At 41.4% G+C, this 22,679-nt stretch overlaps 1 protein-coding gene across 1 annotated transcript in view; it reads left to right on the top strand.

Moving 5' to 3' along the window:
- The window catches only part of LOC149456109 (major facilitator superfamily domain-containing protein 8-like), an 85,466-nt gene that overhangs the window by 41,632 nt on the left and 21,155 nt on the right, over window positions 1-22,679 (top strand). Inside the window, exons 7-9 of the mRNA XM_089685501.1 lie at window positions 13,238-13,532; window positions 14,579-14,652; window positions 14,724-14,807. Of these exons, the coding sequence (XP_089541627.1) occupies window positions 13,238-13,532; window positions 14,579-14,652; window positions 14,724-14,807 (453 nt within the window). The remainder of the gene's footprint in view (window positions 1-13,237; window positions 13,533-14,578; window positions 14,653-14,723; window positions 14,808-22,679) is intronic.

Genomic DNA, 22,679 nt, shown 5'->3' with positions numbered 1-22,679 from the left:
CATTGAACAACCGATTTTTCGTTGTTTTTTTTTTTTAAACGGTCAGTTTTCGCCCCATCTATGGCCTGCATTTTTCTTTTTCTTCTTTTTCTTATTTCTTTATTTCTTATTCTTCTTTTTTTTTCGGACGATTTTAGACCCATCTAAAGCAGGCCATAGATGGGTCTAAAATCGGACGATTTATCTGCTAAAAAAAAAATCGAACGATTTTCGGGCCGTTAGTGGGTTAATTGGTCAGCCGTTTTTTGGGATTTTGGCAATTTTTTTTATCAGTAAATTTGGAAAAAAAAATTTCCAACTTTACTGATAAACAAAATATGCTAAAATCCCAAAAAATGGCCGACCAATTATCCCACTAACGGAAGAGGCCCTTGTCCCCATTAACATGGGGACAGGGTGCTTTGGGGGGGAGCCCCCTGCCCCAAAGCACCCCCCCATGTTGAGGGCATGTGGCCTGGTATGGTTCAGGAGGGGGGCGCTCACTCGTCCCCCCCCCCCCTTTCCTGACCTGCCGGGCTGCATGCTTGGATAAGGGTCTGGTATGGATTTTGGGGGGATCCCCAAGCTGTTTTTTATTTAATTTCGGCATGGAGTTACCCCTTAATATCCATACCAGACCCGAAGTGCTTGGTGTGGATGGGAGGGGGGACCCCATGCCGTTTTTTATTTATTATGGTGCTGGTTTTTAAATGTAATTTTTTTTTTTTTCTTCACTATAGCTCAGAAATTCACCTGTCACTTCCCCCAGCTAAAAGAGAAAGTTTTCTTGGAATTTATGTCCCTAAAGGAAACAATGTTTACTTTGAGTTTATTTAAAGATACAAAGTTTTCTGTAACTTTGGGGAAAGTGACTTCTAAGCTTGTGAACTATAGTGAAGAAAAAAAAAGGCTGGCATTTGCATTTGAAAATCGGCGCCGACATACACTTTGTATTGCGAAAAAAATTATTAACAATTGTGTAAACCGAGGCATTATTTTCAATGGATTTTCATTCGTAAACCAAAAATTACGTTAACCGAGGCGTTGGTAAACCAAGGTACGCCTGTATTAGTATTGCAATCCTTTGTATTGGGATACATAGAACCAACATACATCTGAATTGGCAACATAGCACAACATTTGTGTCGCATTTGAGATATCTGGCTAGTTACACTGACCTTGCCCAGGGACCTAGGATTGATTCACACCACAGAAATACAGGCAGGTTTAGTGTTCAACAGCTCCGTGGATTAGTGGTTAGCACTACTGTTTCACAACGCTAGGGTTGTTGGTTTGAATCCCAACCACAGCAATGAATTTGCATGATCTCTGTGTGACTACCCTAACATACATGTGCTGGTGGCAGCATCTTTGCTTTCTGTTTAAATGATCCCTAGAATGTGAATTAGAATGAGGCCTTGTCTGTTCAAACACCTTTAAAGTAGCACCTTATGTGAATGTCAAACCATGGGATGAGATAAGGGCCTGGACTAATGATTGATTGGATAATGCTGGTTTGCACTCCACATCCTTTGGGAAAGTTTGTTAAACCATGAGAAGAGTGAGCGAAAGAGATGGATTAAAAAAATAAATAAATAATGGCATGGAGTCCCGTCCCCCCGCCAAATCCATAACAGACCCTTATCTGAGCATGCAGATACCACATGCCTTCTAGAATTTATTTCCTTTGTTGAATTGCCTGCTTGGTTCACACTAAATGTGATTTAAAATTGTGCTTTTTGTTAGAAATTTCACCGTGTTTTCTGTATATTTACCAATGAGCTATTGCGTTTTCAATTGTGTTTTGCATTGCGATTTCTATTGTAGTCTATATGTGAAATCGCCACAAAATGCTGAAAAAGTTAGACGAGAACTACTTTTGAAATTGTGCTGCAGCAAATCGCTTACGTTAAGACACTCACATCCACATTCATTAGATCGGATATCAGGTACAATTTCAATTCCCAAATCGCACCTGAAATTGTGCACCCTGGATGCGACTTGGCATGCGATTTGCATGGCATGCGACTTGCAAATTGTATGCCAAGTCGCACCCTATTGTCTGCTATTAGAGCAGTCACATGGGTGCGTTTCTGACACTGATTTCTAAAGTAGTACATGTACTACTTTTGTGACGATTTGCATAGATATCTGTGTCAGATGTCTTGCAAATCGCAAGGAAAACAGCATCTTCACTGTACCTCGCACAATTTCTAAATCGGCTTTGATGTGACCGCGGTGTAAGGCCTTTTTATGTTTGATTTCCTGAGTGTTTTTCCGATTTATGGGAACTGCCGCATACTAGCAAAAGTGAATTGACATTTTCAGTATTGCATGCGAGATGTGGTCATGTGACTGCCTTAACTCATGCGATAATCTGGAGTGAATTGTGCCCATAGGGCCAAGCAATATTGCCAATAGGGTTCCCTTTCATATTCCTGTTCAATGTTCTGTTGTATGCTGTACAAGTACACTTCACTTTGGCTTTCTTTCTGACTCTGATTTGTGGGGCCTGTATACCAAGGGTTAACGCAGGTGGGAAGAGGATTCAGGTGCAAACACTTTCTCTAACCAAATGAATGACAGTGGTGGGTGTGGCCTACCTTATATAAGGAGATGCAGTTGGGGCTGATTTTTGCCTTGTATAGGCACATTATTTCTGCATGTCCTTGTCTGTGGTGGTTTGGGGGAGGAAGAGATATTGTAATGAATTTCCCCCAGGCCACACTCACGCTGTGTTTTGATGTGGGCTGTAAATGTATTGCATGTTCTTCCATCTAAAGTGTTTGTGTGTTATTGTACAATGATTGTGTGTTTATTATCTTTGCATTGTAATCCTAACACATGTCCATTGCTCTGCTCTTCCAAGTTTGCTTTATTTAGAATGAAATGCAGTTTTCAGACAAACATGGTGAGAAATGTATGTGTGGGGGATTTGGGGAAGTGTTTATATTTTGGCATGTATGTATTTTTATATTGATATTTCGATCTGCAGCTGCTGTGAATAAGCCCAAGTGATATTAACCGTTGGTTTCCTGCTGTAACCTGTGAAAGCACAGTTCATTATGAGTATAATCTTTTAGATTGTAAGCTCTTATGAGCAGGACTGTTCTATTCTAGCAACATCAATCCTGCTTTTTTTTTTTCCCTTCCCACACCAAGATATTGAATGTAGCTTTTTGTTGCTGTCCAAATAAATGTGGAATGTGTATTTGATCAATAAACATTTGTACTATGTATTTTTTGGGGGAATTATTTCATGTTCTAATTGTATGTTGCACAGTGGCTAAATGGTTAGCACTTCCACCTGGCAGTACTGGGGTTGTTGGTTTGAATCTCAGCCATGGCACCTCCTGCCTGGAGGTTGCATGTTCTCCCTGTGCCTGTTTCCTCCCGGTACTCCGGTTTCCTTCCACACTCGAAAGACCTGCTGGTAGGTTAATTGGATCCTGTCAGAATTGGCCCTAGTATATGTATGAATGTAAGTTATGGCTCTTTGAGCCCCTTGAGGGTTAGGGACTGATGTGAATTTACCACATCTCTATGTAAAGCGCTGCGTAAATTAACAGCGCTATATAAGTATCTGAAATGTACTAGCAGCCCTAACACTTATTTTTGCTAACTATATAATATGCCCAAATCTTTCTTGTTAGAGCGCACATGTGCAAGTATGTCCAAAATAACAAACCAAAAGCCCCCTATTGCATGACAAGACCATGTTATGTACCAATGAATAGGTCATGTTCAATGTGCAGCTAGCTATTTTTCTACAATCCTCTTAACAGTAATAAATTGGCCCCCAATTTATGTTGACTTTGGGCCTTTACTGGCAAATATATATTCGCCAATGTCATATACACAGTATAGCTGCAAGCATACATTCACCAATGCCAAATCCACAATAGAACTGCAAACATATATTTGCAAATGTCATATACACAATGGAGCCGCATGTAAAATTGCTATGGTGCAAAAATAAACGCCAAGACGGCTGTTGGAGGAGGAGCTAGAGCAGCTGTCATACCGGAAATACGTCATGATGTTTGCGGAAGGACGTTTGCACACACCCAGAAGTGTGAGTGGATGGGAGTGTAGTTAGGAGAGTTTAGTGGTAATTTGCAAGTCTATTTTTTTAGTTTTGTGAATTGTTCTTTTGTGGAATTCCGGACCACATCTGGACATGGCGAGATTGCTGTTCTCCACCAAGGAGCTGATCCTCATTTGCTGGGGAAACATTACTAATAATTGTATTTTCCGTTGAAAACATGTCCAATTCCTAGATCCATTGAGGTACATAGCAGAGGTTCAAGGTTCTTCCTAACTATACAGGTGGCACAGACACAAGCATACACCCAGGGCCACTGTTAGATATCATGGGGCCCCGTACAGCATACCTGACAGCCCCCCACCGCCAGAGAAAATATCCAAATTATATTTATGGTAAAAATACACTAAAAACATTATTAATGGACATAATCCCAACCATATTCCTGTGAAATCTAAATGATAAAACTCTACTGTTCATAAATAAAGCTGTGTGAATGGGGCATTTTTTACTTTTTTTTTTTTTTTTTTCCCCAGCTGCTTAATTTCAATGGCCTGCCTAATGTGTGGGAACATGCAAAAATACTGCAGGCATATTATTTTAAAAGTGTGTTGCACCTAACTGTGCACATCTGCAAAGGGCATTGCATTTCTTTGCTGTGCTGGAAAATGTGTGTTCTTGCATGCGTTTCTGCACCACCAATGGTGTGAACAAGTCCTAAGGGCCAGTTCACACTATAGAAACAGTCTAGATGTGTTCCTGATCCGTTTTGCATGCCCTTTTGGCATGCATGTTTTAGTGTGTTCCAGTACATTTTGGATGCGTTTTGGACACGTTGCATTGCATTTTTGTATTCCTTCCAGTTAGTTTTTTCTACTTTCTTTTTTTTCAATTTAATTAGGGACATGTGCGTATTAGTACATTCAAGGACGTTTCAATGTGTTCCAGTACAGTTCTGTGCAGAAACAATGCAACGTGGTCAACTTTGTTTACAGCACCTGCAATGCACTGAAAATGCAAGCGCTGATGTGAACTATGACATTGACAACCACATAACCTTCTTTCTGTGCGTTTGTGATGCCGAAAAAGCAACTGAAACACGTTTAGTGTGAACTGGCCCTAAAGGTTATTAGAGGTCAGGGAACGGGACTGACCAGGAATTGTGAATTCAGTCAGACTAGTGGTGAGATACAATCAGCAATTGTATAATAATGTGAGATCTGAGCTGTAGCTGATAGAAAATGAGACACATTCACTTGATCAGTAAATAGATAGTTAAAGAGTGGGGCGGTGATCCATAGATTTGCATATGGGACAGGTGATGATGGGGTGGGGGAGGGGGTCAAGTTGTATAAGGAGACAGATTTAAAATAAGAGAAAAAGTTACAATGAAATATACACAGCATGAAACTTGCACATTTCCTAATTGGCAGAAGAACAGGACGCAGGTAACATTCAACCACTTTCTAGTCATTAGGCAAAATCATAATTGATTGATCAATATTCCTGGCACTGACACAACCCAGAAAATTTATCTCCATTTTTTTAACGTTCATAAATGTCAAGGAGCTTATAATCTAAGGACAGAAACTCAGCCATGTACTAGGCCCAATGAACCTAACAGCATGTCTTTTAAGTGTTGGCAGAAACACATCCATACAGGGAAAGCATGAAAACTTGGATGTAGCAATGACTGGGATTAGAACCCATGACCCAAGTGCTGTAAGTTCTGAGTTCTAACCACTAAACCACTGTGGGAGACACAGTTTGAGCTATAATGTAGAATAGTTAACATTGTTTAAAAATGATAAAGCGAGCGCTGGTCAAATGATATAGACTACTAAAATGGTATTACACAAGATAAATATAACCACGAACAGTTGTGCATGAACTCGTGAAAGGTCATCCACCCCTGTGACAGTCTACTACACTATTAAGCACCTTTCTGACTCCTGTGGCTGAGCTAATTCCTCCCCAGGACCATTTGGGCACCCACCCTGATGGATGGATGGATGGAGCTGGATGACTAACCCATAGCTGCCAGCATACCGCTGCACTCCCAGATGTGTGATGTGTATAACCCATGCGCATTAATACTTTTGTTCTGGTGAGTGTAGACCAGTCCCAAGGGTGGTTTACCTTTCACGAGTTCATGCACTACTGTCCGTCACGGAGAGACCACACGTGCCATTCATAGGCACTCTCTGAGTTGGTACTCTCACACGAAGGACATTCCATTATTCAGGAATGATTATATGAACTTATTTTAGCACCATTTACCATTTTACATCATTGTTGCAATTCTTTGCACTTTTTGGTTTTTACATGCGTTCATTATTGATCACATGCATTTATAGCACTGCACTTGTCTTTAACATAAAATAGTTACGTGATTAAAGAGAATGAAGATATATCATTATATTGGGATTTGAGATATAAGTGTGAAAATGTTTAACATTTGAAATAGAATGTATGACATTCATTAGTAAATGCATTAGTTTCCTGATCATTTTGGAGAAACAGAAAAAAAAAAAAATTCTAATATAGGTGTACTATTTGTTATTCTAAATATTCTCTTTTACTAAGACAAAAACGCCAATGTTAATAAAGCTCGCGCTTGTTCGCCATCTAGCGAACATATCCGGTATTGCACCTAAAAATGTGCCAGATCTGATTCCACATTTACTAATAGCAAAGTAGACATTGGTTAATGAGATTGCTAGACGCAGCTCAGAAGACTGACAGGTCTTGATTGATGTAATTGAGTCTGCCTGAATGGTCAGAGTCTGCTGGTAGACTCACGTCTTAGTGAATCAGGGCCAATATGTCTCGTGTCCTCCGCAGCATGGGAGAGCGGACCTCTCCTCGAGCCCCCTGTGGCGGCAGAGAGCGAGTGTCTCCTCTCAGCGGAGGAGAGCGGACCTATCCTGCACCTGTCCTCTCAGCAGCGCTGTCAGTGTAATGGCAGTATCGAAGAAGAAACCGGAAGTTGGAAACTGGAACTCGGCTTCACAATGAGGCTTGGAGTGCAGGTGGAGCCGCTCCATCTGTGCTCGCCACACAAGGATTTCCCCTCGCATTTGGCAAGCGAGAGAGCGGCTGTTTCAAGCCCTGCAGTATGATATAGTTTCTTATCTATTCACTAATGCTAGCAGCATAAGGACTAAAAATAATGTTGATTGATAAAGTGAAGTTTCACTTTAACCCTAGGTTCACACCTAAGCGTTTTCTGCAGCGTTTTGCAGAAACGCAGTACAGTCCATTTAACATGATTTCCTATGGGACAGGTTCACATCTCTGCGTTTTCACCAGATGCGTTTTTTGCATAGGGTCGGAGATTTTTTAATGCAAAACGTTGCATTGCTGGTGCTATAGACTTCAGTGGGAACGCTGCAGAAAAGCATATGTTGCGTTATTGCCGCGTTTAAAATCTGCCTAGCAACAAGAAAAATTAAATAAAAAGAAAAAAAACGCAGCAAAACCGCAATGCAGAAACGCATCAAACGCAACCTGCATAGGTGTGAACTTAGACTTCATTCACACAGCCATTAAAAAAACACATACAGTATTTTTTAATTACGGATCTGAACACGGCTGCATTGTTTTCAATGGAGCCATTCACACAGGTGCGCAAGCATGAGCTGCGTTCATAACACAGAATCAGAAAATTCTCTAAATCTAAGAACATGTGATTTACAAAATTATGCATGTAAACACATGTATACACATTTGTAAGTGCATAAATTAAGTCGAAACACAGGGAAAAAAATAGATGATCTTAAAAAACAAGTTATGTACGAATACGCATCTTTACACGTTTAAATGCATCTATATGCAAGTATTTTACTGATCATTATTTTCCTAGAAAACGCACGTGTAGTAACATCAGTAAAATTTTTATGGCCATGTGAATAAAACCTTAGAGGTCTTTTGAATTGCATTTATTACAAAGGTTATGATGGCTTATCTGATGTTGATAATTCATATGAAACACAGTACAGTAGTTGCCTTGTATGGAATGACCCTGTAGCATTTGTTAATATGTGATGGTATTTTTATCACCTTATCACAAGTCGTTCCATTGGAATCTATGACCTGTGTTTTGTTGAAGCTTGGAAAAAGGAGTGGAACCTCTGTGATTTAGTTCAGTAAAAAAAAATATTAACGCAATATCGGGCAATTAAAATTTTGAGTCAGTTGAAATAACCAAGGCTTTTTACTTGGACATATCTGTATATCGCCACTCCTTGCTATAGCTTTGTTCACTTCAAAACCTCGTAAATCGTGTAGAATAAGATCTTCATGTACGGCATACATTTTCTATTGCTCCTATGTAACCCATGATTGTGACACGATCATATATTTTTAAATGTGGAGCAGGGCTTTAACCTTTGTCCTTGAGAGAACAGGCAAGAATGCCATCATTTATATAAAATACAGATAATATTGATGTCCCACTTTTATTATAACCATTGAAATTTAACCCCGCCCTCTGTAATTCTGCATCAGCAATATTTAGCATGACTTCTTTTAAAGGATAAATTGGAAACAATATAAAACTAGTAAGGACACCTTTTTAGGATTTCTTTATCTCTATCACTAAGCGGAAAACTTAAGAACAATTCTTAAAATTTTGAACCCGGTCTGCCCCTCATGGGACAATGTACATGTAGTACTTTGTCCCATGTTGCTATGTGCTACATAAATCTAGTTCTATGATCTGACCTGCCCACTCCCTTCCCCCCATGGCAAATCCGACAAGAACTAGGAAGCAGACTGTGATGAGCTAGAAATGCAGAAAGAGAGCACGCAGAGGCAAATCACATGGCATCTGATGCACAGGCATATATAGACTAACCTGGGTGTATGGGAGAGGTGGCGTTAGGACACAGCACAGAGAACCAGTCCCCAGGGTAGCGATATGACACAGCACACATAAACGGTTAACGGAGTAGCAAAGGGCACAGCACGAATAAACATTTCACGGCTCACAATGAGCACAGCATGGATAAACAGTTCAAAGGATAGCAATGGGCGCAGCACGGATAAACTGTTCACGGAGTAGCAATGAGCACAGCACGAATATACAGTTCACGGGTTGCAATAGGTATAGCACAGATAAACCGTTCATGGAGTAGCAATGGGCACAGCACGAATATATAGTTCACGGGTTGCAATAGGTACAGCATGGATAAATGGTCCAAGGGGTAGCAATGGGCACAGCATGTATAAACAGTTTATGGGTTGCATTAGGTACAGCATGGATAAATAGTCCAAGGGGTAGCAATGAGCACAGCATGTATAAACAGTTCATGGGTTGCAATAGGTACAGCACGGATAAATAGTCCAAGGGGTAGCAATGAGCACAGCATGAATAAACAGTTCATGGGTTGCAATGGACACAGTACAGATTAATGGTCCAAGGGGTAGCAATGAGCACAGCATGATTAAACAGTTCATGGGTTGCAATAGGTACAGCACGGATAAATAGTCCAAGGGTTAGCAATGAGCACAGCATGAATAAACAGGTCATGGGTCGCAATAGGTACAGCACGGATAAATAGTCCAAGGGGTAGCAATGAGCACAGCATGAATAATCAGGTCATGGGTCGCAATGACCACAGCATTGATAAATGGTTCAAGGGGTAGGAATGGGCACAGCACAAATAAACAGTTTAGGGATTGCAATGGACAGAGCAAGGATAAACAGTTCAAGGGGTAGTAATGGGAACAGCATGGGTAAACATTTTACAGGCAGCTATATGGCACAAAAAGGGGAGACGATCATAGGGAGAGTAGCAAGGGTTAATAGTCCATGAAGATATAGCACAGCAAAAGGGAAACAGTCTACAGGGCAATAAGGCACAGCCAGGGGAAATGATCATCGGAGCTGTATTATGGCACAGCATGGGAAGATAAGAGGCAGAAGTTTTCAAAAACTCATGCTGCGGAAATCTGACTTTCTTGAGTAGTTGTTTGCTGGGCTTGGCATCGGGGAATCCAGGCAGGGGGCTACAGGGGGGACTCTGGGCACACAGCAGAGAGGGCAGGCAGGGCAATCCTTGGAGGACTTTGGCACAGAGCAGACGAGGGCAGGCATTCCAATCTGAGGTGGACTCTGGGCATACAGTGGAAAGGGCAGGCAGGGTAAACCATGGAGGACTATGGGCACACAACAGAAGGGACAGGCAGGACAATCCGAGGAGGGCTCTGTGCACACAGCAGAGAGGGCAGGCAGGGCAATCTGAGGAGGGCTGTGAGCACACAGCAAGGAGGGCAGGCAGGGAAAGAGGTAGAGGACTCTGGGCACACAGCAGAGAGGGCAGGCAGGGTATTCTGAGGAGGGTTATGGGCACATTGAAGAGAGAGCAGGTAGGAAAATCCGCTGACAGCAACCTCAGCCAAGGGGACCTAGGTAGTGTGGCGGTGAGAGGAGGTCCAGGTAACAAAGGTCCTTCACAGGACGATGGTGGATCCTCAGAGGGCTTGGTGTCCTGGCCTAAGTTTCAAGACCATGCAGGTAGCAGTTGTTAGAGGAGTAGACACACAGCAAGGAGAAAAAAGTTGAAATAGTTCACAGAGTAACAATGTGGAACCTCAAGGAGAAATAGTCTACAGGGCAGTAAGCACAGCCAATATGGAACTGCAAGTCCCAGCAGTCCCAGTGTCCAGAAAGTCACATACAGCCCATGAGGGCAACATTCCTAAACACCTTTTTGTGGAATCTGTAGACATAAGCTCCCTTCTGTCCATCACTGGGGGGAAGCTTAGAAAAGTCTAACAACTCAGAATAGGAATATTATATGGTACTCTGAATTCAGCCAAGGCCTCAGCACCAAATTACTGGTGCCAAGGTGTCTGGTTTTATCCAGGTGCTTGCTAAAATAATGTTTGTGCTACCTGCTGAGTTTAGACTCATCTCCTACCCCCTCTGTGGGCATTGCTCAATTCTGCAGATAAGATGACTGCTTTACACACCGTTTCAGATTGTTGATTTAAAAAAATATATAATATTTCTGACCTCCACTACAGAGACAATCTCATAATAATGGTAGCTTTCCCCAGACGAGGAGTGCGCAGAGACAGGAGGCTGACATGTCTTCCCTTCCTCTGCATTCCTCTTTGTCTAGGCAAAGTGTTCAGAGCCCAGACAATGAGTTTGTCTCCTTCCTAGCTGTTGTCTCAACTTAGGGAGCGGAAGAAGATAGGTCAGACCTCACAACTAGACTTCGGAAGCACCTAAAAACATGGGGCAAAGTACTAAACAACATGACATAGTTTAACTTAGGTACTGTGGTACTACAGTAACTTCTCCTAGTCTGCTGTGCGGAAAGCCATGCCATGACTAAGGCCCGGCCATACATGGGTCGAAATCCGACCGATTTTTCGGCCTAAAATCGGACCTAAGAATAATCGGACGATTTTTGCTCTGTTAGTGGGTCAATGGCACCAGCCGATTTTTGTGGTTCCTCCCCTTTTCGGTGATCGGGCATGTTGGAAAATTTGTGAAAAACGACCTATTCCCGACTCAATGATGGTCCAATCGTACAATCCTTTTTCCGAAAAGAATATGCGCATGAGCCGTGACCTGGAAGGAACAGAAGTTTCGCCTGTTATATGAGGTGAACTTTATGACTTGGTCAGCCGTTTTTAGAAATCATTGATGGCACCATTGGATTACTGTGCGAACAACGTTTGCGATTTTCGGACGAAAAATCGTACAGAATTTGAACCATGTATGGCCTATATAAGAGTGACAAAAGGTACCGAGTGCTGTGATTTAAGCAGCCCTACCCTGCATCCTAAAAAGGCAGTCAATAGACATGAGAAGATCATGCCTCATGCAGCCATGTTTGTCATGGTGATCTCATGTTTGTGGTGGTAGGCAAATACACACTGAGCTGACAGCTCTAGGGGTCTATATTTTTTGAGTAGAATAGAAAACCTGTGTTGATTGCTTCTCCCCTCTTCTGTTGATTTACATGAATTTGCAAGGTCTCACTTCTGGCAGATTGTACCTGCATGTCCCACCGACCACTAAATCTATGGTCACCTAAAGACAGAATACCTTTTTTTTTTTTTTTTTTAATATCTGTAATGTTTTTTCTTTTTTTCTGATAAAATAAACCACAGCCTCTTTGCTGCTGATGGGCTTCATGCACACGGTTGAAAAAATGCTACTGCTTTTTTTTTTATGCCTCTGAAATCCGCTCTAGGTTATTTAATGTGCATATGCACATTGGGTCATTTACAGGTGTATTTAAACGCAGTATTCAGGGACATAAAAAACTGCCTCAAACCTGCAGTCATAGGAGTTTTCCAGTGTAATTTACGCCTGTACAGGCACACACATAAGCACTAAAATTGCACTTATGCATGTATATTTAGCCTAGAGGCTAAAATAAATTAATATTCTAGACATTAAAATCAGCTTACACTCATATGCACGTAAACGCACAAATGTATGCATGTATACGCTCATAAAAATGTGGCGTCAGAGGCATTTTTTTGGCCAACTTCCATCAGCATATTTGGAACATTTTTTCATACTTCGGTGTGCATGAGGCCTTAGAAATGATGTAAACACCCTTCAGGAGAAGTCCATAACAGAAAAAGCTATTTGAATTTCCATAGGTTAAATGTTTTTAAAAATTGCACATTAAGGTTGTCTGCAAGAGCAATTATTTGAAACATTCAACGTACACTAGCATGTTTATTTTATAAACTTTTCTGGTCATTGAAAATTTGGTTTCTGTCTGTGGGTTGCTTAAAAGTTCAGTCCACCCAAAACTTATTCGTTTTTGATAGATACTAAAAGGTTGAACCACCTGGAAGTCTCTCATATCTCTCACTTGTTGTTGCGTGCCTTGTGTTAGTTTTGAATCTGCACACCTGCTCTGGCCATTGTGAGGGATTCCTTTTCCTCCTGCTGGATTCTTTACCTTATGTAAAATGCATTAGAAGATTCTGGAACACACAAAGGTGAGTGTTAACACCTACAACTCTTAGGGAAATATGAGAAGAGTTAAGAGTTATGGCAAGGTGATCATAAGAACTGACTCAGCCCAGCTGGCATTACATATAACTAAAATATTACTTGCTGGAGTGTAAAAAATGTTTTATGTTACAAAACCTCACTTCAGTATGTATATGTATATGTATATATATATATATATATATATATATAACATTTTTTTCTTATTGTCATTACAGATCTTCATGTGTGTTCTATGGGCTTTGATACAATTCATGGTCATTTTTATGTTTTATGACGTTCCACGGAATGCCACACCGTCACTAAATGGAGAGCATGAGCCTCTCTTGAAGGAAAGCGATACACCAAGTCAGTTGTATGGCGCGGTAAACTCCGAAGAGCCATCATCTGACCAGGAAGATTTCCCTTCTATTGCAAATGCATCCATGTCCTCCTGTCCAACAGCAAATGATCATCTTCACAAAAAGAACAATGAACTAGATCAAAGTTTTCACAACGTGAAGCCAGTGATTGGTGAGAACACACTATCTTATTGGTGATATTCTTGAATAAAGTATCTAGAATAATTAGGTATTTTTAGAAAAGTGCTTATAGTCTTGTGTTTAAACTGTATAGCGCCATAAATTAAGTCAGTATGAAAAATACGTTAAGTAACTACCAATTACTCTGTATTTATGAGCGTATTATGCTTTACAAGTTTCTAATGTGTGAAAAAAAATTGAGGTAAGCAAATATCACCTGGCATAACCACATAAAAGGGTAAACAAAGACTCGTGGCCCTTCCCCTCAACTTAAACTCCATTAAAAAAAGACAACTGAGCTGACCTCCGATCTCTTAAAGGAACATAAGGAATGCATTAATGCATCTGGCAAAACTGCTGGTAATAGTTTTCAGACTTCTAATTGAAACATCCTATCCTGTTTTTCCTTCACCATGATATTGCTTGGTTTATATTGGGGTGTCTGTAAAAGTAAGTCTTTCAGGTGTCCCAAAGTGCCTAAGTCATTATACCCTTAGCTCTTACGTAATGGTAGAAATTCACATATTCTAACTAGGCTTAAGATGGCCATGGATGGATCTTAATTTGTCTGGTTCAGTAAAGAGCAGCTGAATTTTGATCCGTGAGTTGTCATCTGTGCTCAGCCAAAGCCAATTGTTTGGTCGAAGGGACATACTGGAAAACTTTTGTTGATTTGGTGGCTACAACTCGCTAAAATTGATTACTGAACAAACATGAACTAGTCTAAGTCTTCATTTTTGCTGCAATCTGTAGATGATAACCTCAGCTACACAGAAGTTCTTCATGGCTGACCATTTCGTAGAAACTGCTTGATGTTGTGAAGCAGAAACATATTTTCTTGTATTTTGACATGAAGAATTTGGGCTGCAAATGAAAGTTGCAAAAAATTGTACCGAATAATGTTTCCACTGAGCAAATACATTTATTTTATATTATTTGTCTAATATTACAAAGACATGTGCATATCAATCCCATATAAGTAGGGGGTCGGAGTATTTCTCCTAAGGTTTCTTTTTTTTCCAACATTACTTGTTGTAGGGCTGCTGCGGGAGGAAATTGTGGTGCTTCTGACAGCTCAGTTTGTGACATTCTTTAATCAGACAGCATTAGAGGTGAGTATGACAGATTGATCACTCCAAATAAAGACAAACTGGATCTAACATATTGCTGTATTCCTCTGCAGACACTGGTCACACCACTTGCACAGACCTATCTCGCGTTCCAGGATCTGGAGAATTCACTTCTATATTTCCTTTGTGGAATTGAGGTGTGTAATCTAGGAGACAGCTTTTATGAGGGCATATGATTAGTGCTGTGTGGGAAGGTATATGGATAAAGAAATCTGTTGCAATCATGTGCCTGTAATATATTGATGTCACCTGAAAGGTAATGAGGCTGAAGAATTCATGTATCATGTGATGTGTTTGATGTGTATGTGTTAAATCATGTGTTTAAAATTGTTTATTAGACTAGAGCAGCCTTTTTCAACCCTTTTATCCCAGAGAAACACATAAAATAATTTTCAGGTTCCTGGAAACCCTTGCTAAATCCAACTCATTGGGGGTCGAATGGTACAATGCCCCTTTGCGTTGGTGGTCAGGAGACAGAATGCAACCCTAAGGCTATGTTCACACCTGCGTTGTGTGCAGGCGGGAGAGAGGCGTTTGGGAAGCGTTTTTACCACTTCCCAAATGCCTCGGACAATTCTGCACATTGCAGCACATGGTGCTGTTCTAACGGGAACGTTAGCGTCGCGGCAAAAGGGACTCCTCTGGTCCAGTCAGGAGGCGTTGAAGCCTCCTATTCTAGTCTATGGTGCCACTCCGCAAATGCCCGGCGTTTGCGGTGCAATTGCGGGGCGTTTGCGGAGCGGTAACACCATTTAAACTTCATTATAGGTGTTTGTGGGGTGTTTTTAACGCTCGACAAATGTCTAGCAACCACCGCTAAACTGCGCATGCGGCGTTTGCAGAGCGTTAGCCGAGCGTTAAAAAACGAAGAAAAATTCCGTATGAGGCACGATCATTCGATTTTTGTATAGTGTGTAATCACCTTTCGGCGCCCGATTTCAGACTGTCCAAATGAAAATTTCCGAAGAGACAAACTCCAAAATTTTTGTCGTACGAGAATAGAACTAATGATTGTCGTGTAATGTGTGCAGTTTTTGTATGAAAAAAATCAGATACAAAAGACTGCGCATGATCAGAAACCATAAACAACAAAAAAGAAGCCTTTGTCGTATGAGAATTTTCGTACAATTGGTAACCCTCCTCAGTTTCAAAGCTGTGAACCATCGAGGAAAACCGGATGATTGTTTGTCTGAATTTCTTAGTGTTGGAAATTTGTTTTATTAAATTATACTCAAAAGTAATCTAAAGTTCACTTTACATACTTTCTCTCCAGAACTGTGATGTCCGTGAGCCTGGGATGACATAAATGATTTCATCCAGGCACCAAGGAATACTGAGATTATACGCTGAGCTGCATATGTGCATTTCAGTCTACAATTTTAATTAATTTGCTAGCAGGCAGGTAAGCTGGTAAGAGAACAGGGTCTCAGTTCACAAAGCCGTATTTTCCTCTTTAAAATCTGAGGTAAAATAGCTCATAGCATTTTTCAAACATTTCATTGCAATTCACAAAAAAAGCTACTAAAATAGGCATGCAGTATTTCATCAAAATGTGCGATACTTTATCTAATGCGATTTATCCAGTGGGATGGATACAGTGCAGTAGTATTAAAACCCGTCAGTTGTTATTGCTAATAAAGATGTAAAATGGTTTAAACTGTATAAATCTGCCAACTCACTAAGGGCTCTTTCACACAGACGTTTCGACTGGACCCAATTGGAACCTTCGTTCTCACTGGAGTAGCGGGTATAAACAGACATGTGTCCGTTTTACACCCACCAACATCCAATCCGATCCGCCAAAAAGGGACAAATGAGGATCCAATTCCCATTCCGTCTGTTGGATCGGGTCAGACGAAAACAGACAGGAGGACCGTTTTCATCCGAAAGCTCATTGAGGAGAGCGAGCTGCTCTGTGTCTGCTCTGCTGCAGTGGAGGGGACACATAGCTGTCATCGGCTTGCTCAGCATGGATCAACAGAGAGATCCCCCGCTGAGCATGCGAATCTGCTAAACTGGTCCACCCCATGCGAAAGGACCCTAAGTCAGTTCGGTCCCCACAGCATATGTATTAATACAAAAGAAAAAAAGATGACAGAAATACCAGTCAAAGGGAAGCTGCTATTGATATCACTGAAAGTTAAAGAAAAGCCCACATTTTGGGTTCACGTTGAAAACTAATAATGGGTAAATCTCTCCAATGGGACACAGATGGCAAAAAAAAAAACTAACGGGTTTAATCCCCCCCTTGCTTATCCAAAATGAAAATGAAAGTTTTACCTTTAGCCCTGGTTCACACTGGATCTGACTTTGAAATTGTGCAAATTCAAGTGAAGTCACAGGATTTTCAAGTCAGGCGGCAGTGTGACTTCATAGACATCTGTGTGACTTCATGCTCAGATATCAATGCAAATCGCACCCCCGAATTGCCAAAAGTTGTACTTTTATAATCGGTGTGTCTCTGGCGAAGTCCAAGTCACACTGATTAGTCCGGTTCTACTGGCGATCATTGGATGCAATTTGTCATGCAATTTGAACAGGCAAATTGCATGACAGTTCGCATCAGTTTAAACCCGGGCCTATTTACTCGTTAAAGCCATTTTTGCTGTGACATCTGTTAAACTCATTGCTATATCTTTGGACACACGTGTTTTGTCTTGTTAGAGAATAGCCATTGTCATTCTCTAATGTTCTTGAACGTGTCACTCTGGTATCCGTCTGTCAAACCTTCAAATTGATGACTCCCCTCTCCTAACATCTCAAGTTCCACACTTGTAAGAATACTTGTCTAATCTGATTCTGTCTTGTGAATATTTGAGCCAAATATATCTCTTCTTTTGAAAAAGTAAAGGTGTAAAAGAAAACATATGATCTGTTCTAACAAGGGATTAGACCATTGTGACATGTATGTACATTGTATTATGTTTGGAGTGATTGGGAGGTTTGTGCAGCAAATGATGTATATGCTTGTATACACAAAAAAAAAGTCTCTAAAAATCTGGCGAAATGACAGGAGAAAATAGATATATTTTACTACATGTAATGGGGTGGATTTACTGTAGGCACATAGACTGAGCATTGAGTAGGGGAGGGTTATAACCCCTTTAAGGTTTTTCGTTTTGTTTTATTGCCATCAGTGTCCCACTGGGGAGATTTACCTTCACTTCCTTTCCCATAGCCAAACAGGAAGTGAGAGGAAATCCCTAAAAATTAAAGGAATCCATGGGGGGCCCCCAGGTCACCAGAACCCCTCAATGTCCCTATTGGAAGATTTCCCCTCTCTTACTTTTCTGGGGACAACCGAAAATGTGTGATTTTCTGTTTTCACTTTCATCGCTAATGGTAAATAGGAAAAATAGAGAGGGTGGATCTCCATAAAAGGGGGGCACAGACAACAATAAAAACTGACAGGTGTTCTAATCCGTCTTCAGTCTATCTGAAATGGAAAAAAAAAGTGTTTATTTTAGTTACACTTTAAATCAACCCCAAGGATTCTGTGTTTTTCCATATTTAGGTTTCTGTGCATTACTGTTGAGAGAACTGATCCAAAAAAGTAGAGACTACTCAAATTGGCTAATACAGTGGGTATAGAAAAGAATAACCCCCCTTTAAAATAATCACATGTTGTTGCTTTGCAGCCTGAAATGAAGACAGACAGTTTTTGTTTTATCCAGTTGTATTTACTCTATTTTGTAATTTGTTCTCCTTCAACCACTTTGTGGTCATTTTTGCTGTGTGCTTTGGGTCATTGTCATGTTGGAAATCTTCTTCCCACTGACAACTTTCAGGCAGAGGGCAGCAGTTTTTCCTCAAGAATTTGATGGTATTTTGCCCCATCCATTTTTTTTTTTAATATCCTGATAAGTGCGCCAGTCCTTGCTGCAGAAAACCTCCTTTCCCCCCTCCATAACAGGATATTACCACCTCCATGCTTTACCTCCATGCTTTACTGTAGGAATGGTGTTATTTAGATGGTGAGCTGTATTGGATTTCCATAATGTTGAGGCCAAATAATTTAATTTTAGTCTCATCTGACCAAAACATCTTTTGCCATCTGGCCTTAGATTCTTCAAGGTGCTTTTTGGCAAAGCTTAATCCCTATGAGGAAGTCAGTGTACGGAGTGACGAAACACGTCAGAGGTGTTACTGCGTGACGTCAGCATGCCCGGAAGCCTGTTAGTGGCCATTTTACCATATCTGTTCCATCGATGTCCAAACGTAAAGGAACAGCTTGGCTTATGTAAAAAGAGTGATTTGGATTCAGTACACTGGATTATAGAGTGCACTTCTTTTGTGAGTAATATTTTAATACAGGCATACCTCGGTTTACGAATTTAATGCTTACTGCAGGACTTTTCGTATTGGTAAAATTCATAAACCGGAACACAGTTTCCTATAGGAATGCATTGAAAACCAATTAATCCGTTCCGGAGGTCAGAAATAAGTTTATAAAAAAGTCTTTTATCTGTTCAAAACTCTTTATAAAGTGCACTTTAAAGGCATAATTACTGTACAGGGACATGATTAAAAACATTTCGTAAATGCATTGAAAACCAATTAATCCATTCGTATTGCGAAAAAATTCTTAAACTGAGGCATTATTTTCAATGGATTTTCATTTGTAAACCGAAAATTACGCTAACGGAGGCGTTCATAAACCGAGGTACGCCTGTACTTAAACTATGAGATCTCCTATTCTTTTTATTTCCTGGTGAGTGGAAACATTTTTATATGTCCATGAGCAGTAAGTGCCTGGAGGATTTCAGCATTCCTTTGACCCAGTGATCTGGGAAGCCGCATTTGACTTTCACCTTATGGTGGGTCATATATTGGAGGTAAGAGGCAGCAGAGACAGGTGGTGGGATTGTTTTGCACCTTTTGTATCAGAGCATGCATGTTATTAGAAATACACATAATTTGTTATGGTGAAGTCACATGTGCATTCAGAAGAGAGTTCCGTGGATTTTATTTGGTTAAGAAGGACTGAGCACTTTTTTTCTGATCAGTGAATGGACATTGGACTGCACTTTATTTATAATTTTGTTGGTAATGGTACAACACATACACATAGTATATTGTACTTTTATGTTATATACAGAGTTGGTGTTTTAAATGTTATATATCTATACGCACAGACATATAAGGGATTTGTTGAGTATATGAAGGAATATTATGTATTTTTGTTGTGCTGCACTTTTTACACAGATTTTTTTTTTTTTTGCAAAGCTCATTTGTGACTGCATGTGACCTTTCTTGAGAAGTGGCTTTTTTTCTTGCAACCCTCCCATGCAAGCCACATTTGTAGAGAATTTGCGATGTTGTTCTATGCACAAAATAACTACTCTTTGTCATACATTCCTGCGACTGTTTCAGAGTTGCTGTAGGCCTCTTGGTAGCATCTCTGACCAGTTTCCTCCTGGCTCTTTCATCCAGTTTGAAGCAACGTCCTGATCCAGGGAGGGTCTGCGTTGTACCAAATACCTTCCACGTCTTAACTTCACTGTGCTTCTAGGCATTGATAAACCCTTTCAATTTTTTTTGGAGCCATCTCCTGACTTGTGCCTGTCCACAACTTTATCCTGGAGATCTTTTAACAGTCCTTTGCCACCCATAGTTGATGGTTTGCTTCAGTTGCACTGCCAGGGACTGAAATGCTCCAGGAAAGCTCCTTTTTATGCTGAGCAATTCAAAATGACCGCAGCTGATCACAGTTGAAAGTCAGATAGCACTGCAAAGGTGATTAGCCACACCTGATTGCGTTTACAAGTCATTTTCACAAGGGGGGTTGATCCTTTTTTCCAGCTCAGTGATTCTGTGGTTTTATTTATTTTTTTAATAGTTTTCGGATGTTAGTGTTATATCTTTCACTTGGATGTTATAAGTTGCACTGAGCAAATATAGCTGGATAAAACAAAAACTGTGTCTGTCATCATTTCAGACTGCAAAGCAACATAATTCTAAAGTTCCTTTAACAGAAACACCCCACAACTTAAGCCCCATACATTGCCCTTTCATATCCTGCCCTGTGAATTATTGCTTGAAATCATGAAATGTGTAATATGTGCGATATCATGTATGTATATGCCTATCAGGACTTCAATTTGGAAACTGCCATTGCTTTTGTGCCTGAAGATTTCTTAGAGAGCACGTACAATGGCAGTTTTTCTTTTTTTGTATTTCGTACAATGGCAGTTTTAAACAACCCTGGGCACAGTTCACCCTCTTGGTCCAGTTCGTTTGTCTGGGATGAATGTTCCAAACCATGCCCAGGAATAGTTAGACTGAATTCAAACTGACTTCCGATAAAATGCAGGGGAAATGGATGTACATTTCCATCCTTTTTCTGCACTTTTTAACACGCATTGACTTGTGTTCTTGAGCATTTTGATGTGTGTTGATGCTTGTTTTAATGCACATAAAATGCACTGCGTTTTGCAGGATTTCCTGTGACATCACATCCTGTGGGTCCTAAAATAAATCACAAAGCAAACTTTCTTAATTACTTGCATTGTGCTGCATTGACCTGCATTTTATTCACATTGCCCTACATTGCTTTGCGATAAAATGAATACATGTTGTATTTGAACACAATACAGTGCTGTAGTGTGAACGGGACACATAAAAGACCATTGCATTTTTAGGTGTCCTTGCGTTTGCCTGTTACAGCTGCATTAAAAGCAGGGGTGTATCTGCCGCAAGGCAAACAAGGCATTTGCCTTGGGCAGCATTTTTAAGGGGGGCAGCGCTACCCCCAGTCAGAAGGGACAGAAGGGCGGTCTCGACAGTGCTCGGGTTTGAGGGCAGGCTTGGCAGTGCTTGGGCGGGAGGGGCAGGCTCAGAAGTGTTTGGGTGGGGAGGCGAGATCGACAGTGCTCCGGTAGGAGGGACAGGCTCGGCAGTGTTCTGGTGAGGGCAGCAGGCTCAGCAGTGACTGGGCGGAGGGGTGGGCTTGGCAGTGACCGGGCAGGGGAGGTGCGTTGACTGGTACTATGTCTTCAGAGTCCTGAGGATTGGGGTGATTGTTGCTTTAGAATTGAAACTGGTTTTACCTGCAAGTGAAAACTAAGCAGACTTTTCAGAGCAGAGTGGGGTCAATCATTATGGAGGGCTGTAAATCAAATGTTACAATATAGCACTTGGGAGAGGAGACTTGCAACATTATGTTTTGACTCTTCTAAGGTGCTGAAGAGGACATCAAGTTGTTTTGGTTCTAAAGAGTAAAATATTTTTTTAAACACTTAAAAAAAAAATAAGTTAGGAAATTAGTTTTAGGGCTCGGCAGTGCTCAGCGGGTTAGGGGGACAGACTCAGCAGTCCTCGGGCAAGGGGCGGGATCGGCTCGGACAGGGGGGGGGTGCGGGATCAGCTGACCATCTCCTGTATCCCATCTGCAGTCCCTGACCGTCACCTGTCCGCAGTCCCTGACCGTCACCTGTCCGCAGTCCCTGACCGTCTCCTGTCCGCAGTCCCTGACCGTCTCCTGTCCGCAGTCCCTGACCGTCTCCTGTCCGCAGTCCCTGACCGTCTCCTGTCCGCAGTCCCTGACCGTCTCCTGTCCGCAGTCCCTGACCGTCTCCTGTCCGCAGTCCCTGACCGTCTCCTGTCCGCAGTCCCTGACCGTCTCCTGTCCGCAGTCCCTGACCGTCTCCTGTCCCCAGTCCCTGACCGTCTCCTGTCCGCAGTCCCTGACCGTCCCCAGTCCCTGACCGTCCCCTGTCCGCAGTCCCTGACCGTCTCCTCTCCGCAGTCCCTGACCGTCTCCTGTACTATGTCCACAGACTCTGACCTTTTCCTGTACCCGGTCCGCAGTCTCTGACCTTTTCCTGTACCCGGTCCGCAGTCTCTGACTTTTTCCTGTACCCGGTCCGCAGTCTCTGACTTTTTCCTGCACCCGGTCCGCAGTCTCTGACTGTCTCTTTTTATTATTATTATTATTATTATTATACAGTATTTATATAGCACTAAAAGGTTTGCTCAGCGCTGTACATTATAGTGGGGGACAGAGCATG

Source organism: Staurois parvus, unplaced genomic scaffold (genome assembly GCF_062004578.1).
Source record: "Staurois parvus isolate SC_StPar_1 unplaced genomic scaffold, SC_StPar_1.0 ptg000376l, whole genome shotgun sequence".
NCBI classification, from domain to species: Eukaryota; Metazoa; Chordata; class Amphibia; order Anura; family Ranidae; genus Staurois; species Staurois parvus.
The sequence above is the reverse complement of the archived record's forward strand: the minus strand, read 5'-3'. Positions and strand labels throughout refer to the sequence as shown.